A 4,377-nucleotide genomic window follows, 5' to 3' on the forward strand; every position below is an offset into this window, starting at 1 on the left:
TTGTTTTTTTAACAAACGTCTTCAAGTTCCAAATAAGGTAATGAAAGAAAGGTAACCGGATCAAAGGGTAGGAGTGTTTGGGGTAGCGAGAATGAAAGCCTTCGTCATCCCAATCAAGTAATGTTATTGCTGCAGAAGGATTAGACATAGTACCTTTTGACTGCGTCTGCATTTACAGTTGTTTTAGGGTAATTTCCTTCAATGTCTCCCAGATATAATGCCCCTTTTGGAAACAATTTTCTTATAATGTATGGGCCTTTCCAATTAGGAGCAAACTTTCCTTTGGCTTCCTGATGATGGGGAAGAATACGCCTTAAAACAGGTTGCCCCACTTCAAAGTTTCTAGGCCGGTTGCCCCACTTCAAAGTTTCTAGGCCGCACTTTCTTGTTGTATGCACAAGCCATTCTTTGTTGGAACAACTGCCCGTGGCAGACTGATGCCATTCGCTTTTCATCGATCAGGATTAATTATTCTAGAGGGGTTTTGACCCACTCACTGTCTTCAATTTCAGCTTCAACAATGATCCGAAGAGAAGGGATTTCAACTTCTGCGGGTATTACGGCTTCAGTTCCATAAACCAAAAGATACAGGGTTGCTCCGACTGATGTGCGCACAGTAGTGTGATATCCCAACAATGCAAATGGTAACTTTTCATGCCACTGCCTGAAACTTTGAATCATCTTTCTTAAAATCTTTTTGATGTTCTTGTTTGCTGCTTCGATGGCACTATTGGCTTTGGGCTGATAAGGAGTAGAATTCCGATGCGTTATCTTGAATTATTCGCATATCTCCCTCATCAAATGACTACTCAAATTTGCAGCATTATCTGTAATGATAGTTGCAGGAATACCAAAACGGCAGATGAGGTTAGAATGCACGAAGTCTACCACATCTTTCTTGGTGACAGATTTGAGAGTAATTGCTTCCACCCACTTTGTGAAGTAGTCGATAGCAACCAATATGAATCTATGCCCATTTGAAGCTTTTGGCTCGATCGACCCATTGACGTCCATACCCCAGGCAACAAATGGCCAAGGCGCTGACATGCGATGCAGTTCTGTAGGCGGTGCATGAATCAAGTCACCGTGCACCTGGCATTGATGACATTTCCGGACGAAACGGAAGAAATCTTTTTCCATAGTCATCTAGTAATAGCCTGCTCAGAGGATTTTCTTTGCCAAAACATACCCATTCATGTGGGGTCCGCACACTCCTGCGTGCACTTCATACATGATTCTTCCTGCCTCTTCGGCATCAACACATCTTAATAAGTTGAGATCTGGAGTCCTTTTGTACAAGACCTCGCCGCTCAGGAAGAAATCGCTTGCAAATCATCTAATAGTTCTCTTTTGGTCTCCACTGACTTGATTGGGATATTCTTTAGTTTTCAGAAATCTCTTGATATCATGATACCATGGTTGAACATTCAGTTCTGCTTCAACCATATTACAGTACCCGTGCCTTTCCCAGATTTGGATTTCCAACGGGTGAATATGGGCATTGCCTGGGTATGGCAGCATCGAGACCAAAGTAGCGAGCGCATCAGCTAATTCATTGCGAAAACGAGGAATGTACCTGAACTTAACTGACTTGAACCGCCTGATAAGATCTTCCACATGTTGCCTGTAAGGAATAAGTTTGACATCTCGAGTTTCCCATTCTCCTTGAGCTTGGCAGATAATCAGATCTGAATCTCCCATGATCAACAATTCTTCGACATCTTGGTCGATTGCCATATTCATACCTATAATACAGGCTTCATACTCGGCAGTGTTGTTTGTGCAAAAAAATTGAAGGCGGGTTATGGCTGGATAGTGTTAACCAGTGGGTGAGATCAAAATTGCCCCAATCCCGACACCTTTTGCATTCACAACTCCATCAAAGAACATTTTCCAAGCATTGGTATCTTCGAATATTACCTCAATTGAATTTACCTCTTCATTCGGGAAGTAGGTACTCAAAGGTTGGTATTAATCATCAACAAGGTTTTCAGCTAGGTGATCTGCTAGAGCCTAGGCCTTCATTGTCGTGCCATAGACTCTATCAAATTCAATAAGCAGGCTCTACCATTTTGCTAACCTCCCTGTGGGCATCGGCTTCTGGAATATGTACTTCAGAGGGTCCAACCTGGTAATGAGGTAAGTGGTGTAGGCCAACAAGTAATGCCTAAGCTTTTGAGCGACCCAAGTTAAAGCGCAACAAGTTCTTTCCAACAAAGTGTATTTGGCTTCATAACTTGTGAACTTTTTGCTCAGATCATAGATTGCCTGCTCTTTCTTTCCAGTCACATCGTGTTGCCCGAGGACACAACCGAAAGAGTTTTCCAAAACTGTTAGATACAAGAACAGAGGCCTTCCTGTTCAAGTGGGACCAAGATTGGCAGGTTTGACAAATATTCTTTGATTTTGTCAAAGGCTTCTTGACACTCATCCATCCATTTAATCGTTGCATCTTTCTTTAACAGCTTGAAGATGGGTTCACAGGTGGAAGTCAACTGAGCAATGAATCGGCTAATGTAGTTCAACCTTCCCAGCAGTCTCATAACCTTTTTCTTAGTTCTTGGAGGAGGCAAATCTCTAATAGACTTTATCTTTGTTGTGTCTAACTCGATGCCCCTTTGACTGACTATAAATCCCAAAAGTTTGCCAGACGAAACCCCGAATGCACATTTGGCCGGATTTAGCTTCAAATCATATTTATGCAGCCGCTCGAAGAATTTTCTCAGGTCCCGAACATGGTCGTCCTGGGTCCTAGATTTGATGATCACATCGTCCACATACACCTCTATCTCTTGGTGTATCATGTCATGAAAAATGGTAGTCATGGCCCTCATATAAGTTGCCCGGCGTTCTTGAGACCAAAAGGCATGACCCTGTAACAGTATGTTCCCTAGGATGTGGTAAAAGATGTCTTTTCTGCATCTTCTTCATCCATCAACACCTGGTGATATCCTGCGTAACAATCCACGAAGGACTGTATCTCATGTTTGGCGCAGTTATCAACAAGGATGTGGATGTTCGGCAAAGGGAAATTATCCTTAGGACTTGCTTTGTTCAGATCTTTATAATCCACACACATTCGAGTTTTGTTGTCTTTTTTTGGCACTGGAACTAAATTGGCTAACCATGTGGTGTATCGAACCACTTGGATCACCCCCGCTTTTAACTGTTTTATGACCTCTTCTTTATTCTTTTCACTGATATCGGTTTTGAACTTTCTTTGCTTTTGCTGGACAGGGGGATAATCAGGCTAGGTTGGCAACTTGTGAACCACCAAATCGACACTTAGTCCTGGCATGTTGTCGCATGACCAAGCAAACACATATTTGAATTCGAACAAAAGTTGGATCAATGCGTCCCAGGTTGTTTCATCTGTGTGAATGCTTATCTTGGTTTCTTTGACTTCTTCAAAACTACCCAAATTAACCGGCTCAGTATCATTTAAGTTCGGCTTAGGTTTATTCTCAAATTGTTCCAATTCTAGATTTATTTCCTTAAAAGCCTCTTCTTCATCATATTCCGGTTCTTGGTTCATTATTTCACAATTAGACAACATGTTTGGATCTGGGCATGAAGTCCGCAAGCATATCATATTATTTAAAGCTGCATTATTAGAATTGAAATAAGAGAAAAATAACAAAAATCAGAAAGAGTAGAGAGATGAACGATGAAATATTGATTTCATTTCATTGAATTTGAAGATAACAGGGTTTACATTGAAAATTAAAGACATGAAACTAAAGAAAACATCCGAGTTACACCCTGAAATAACTCGTGATGCAGAAAAAGTGGCAAGACTGGACTACCGGGATTCCCGCCTGATTGGGAATGGAGTAGCCTTCCAATTTTGCAGTCTGGCACTAGGTCCCATGTATATCACCTCAGCGGTGCTTGAGCCTTCCCCTGGTTGGACCATGTGGGTTTCATACAGCATCTGCCTCATAGCCCCATAGATTTATTCAATTTCCTCGGCCGTGAAGGCCTCATCTTCCTCTTCCTCATTATATTTAGGCCTGACAAATGTTCTATAAAGAGGCGGAATCGGCTGAGGCAAGACCCAACCATTGTTCTTTCGTTCATCTGCCCATTTTCCATCAGCTGGCATGGGTTGGAAACCTACCCTAAAGAACTTCTCACTAGCAGCTAGGGTGATAGGTTCAGTAATTCCTTGCAATGAAGTCCCGAGCCCCTTCCCAGGTTTGTAACCGTGCCTGACCATTTCTTTGACAACCATAATTGATGCATTTGAGAGAAAAGGGTTGAGGGCACGTGTTTCCTTCTTCACATTGGTCCGCGACCATAATCTCAAAAGCCTGATAGACTATATGTTCACTTCCTTCTCTAGCTTCAAGACACGAGATTGACGGGTCCCGATAG

The 4,377-nt window shown here is 42.3% G+C and overlaps 1 protein-coding gene across 1 annotated transcript; it reads right to left on the reverse strand.

Annotated features, from left to right (window-relative positions):
• Positions 1-1,332: 1,332 nt before the first annotated feature.
• Positions 1,333-1,737, reverse strand: LOC138875462 (uncharacterized). Its single transcript, XM_070154292.1, has one exon. The coding sequence runs from the start codon at positions 1,735-1,737 to the stop codon at positions 1,333-1,335; it is 405 nt and encodes a 134-aa protein (XP_070010393.1).
• Positions 1,738-4,377: the final 2,640 nt, after the last annotated feature.

Source organism: Nicotiana sylvestris, chromosome 8 (assembly GCF_000393655.2).
Source record: "Nicotiana sylvestris chromosome 8, ASM39365v2, whole genome shotgun sequence".
Lineage (NCBI taxonomy): Eukaryota > Viridiplantae > Streptophyta > Magnoliopsida > Solanales > Solanaceae > Nicotiana > Nicotiana sylvestris.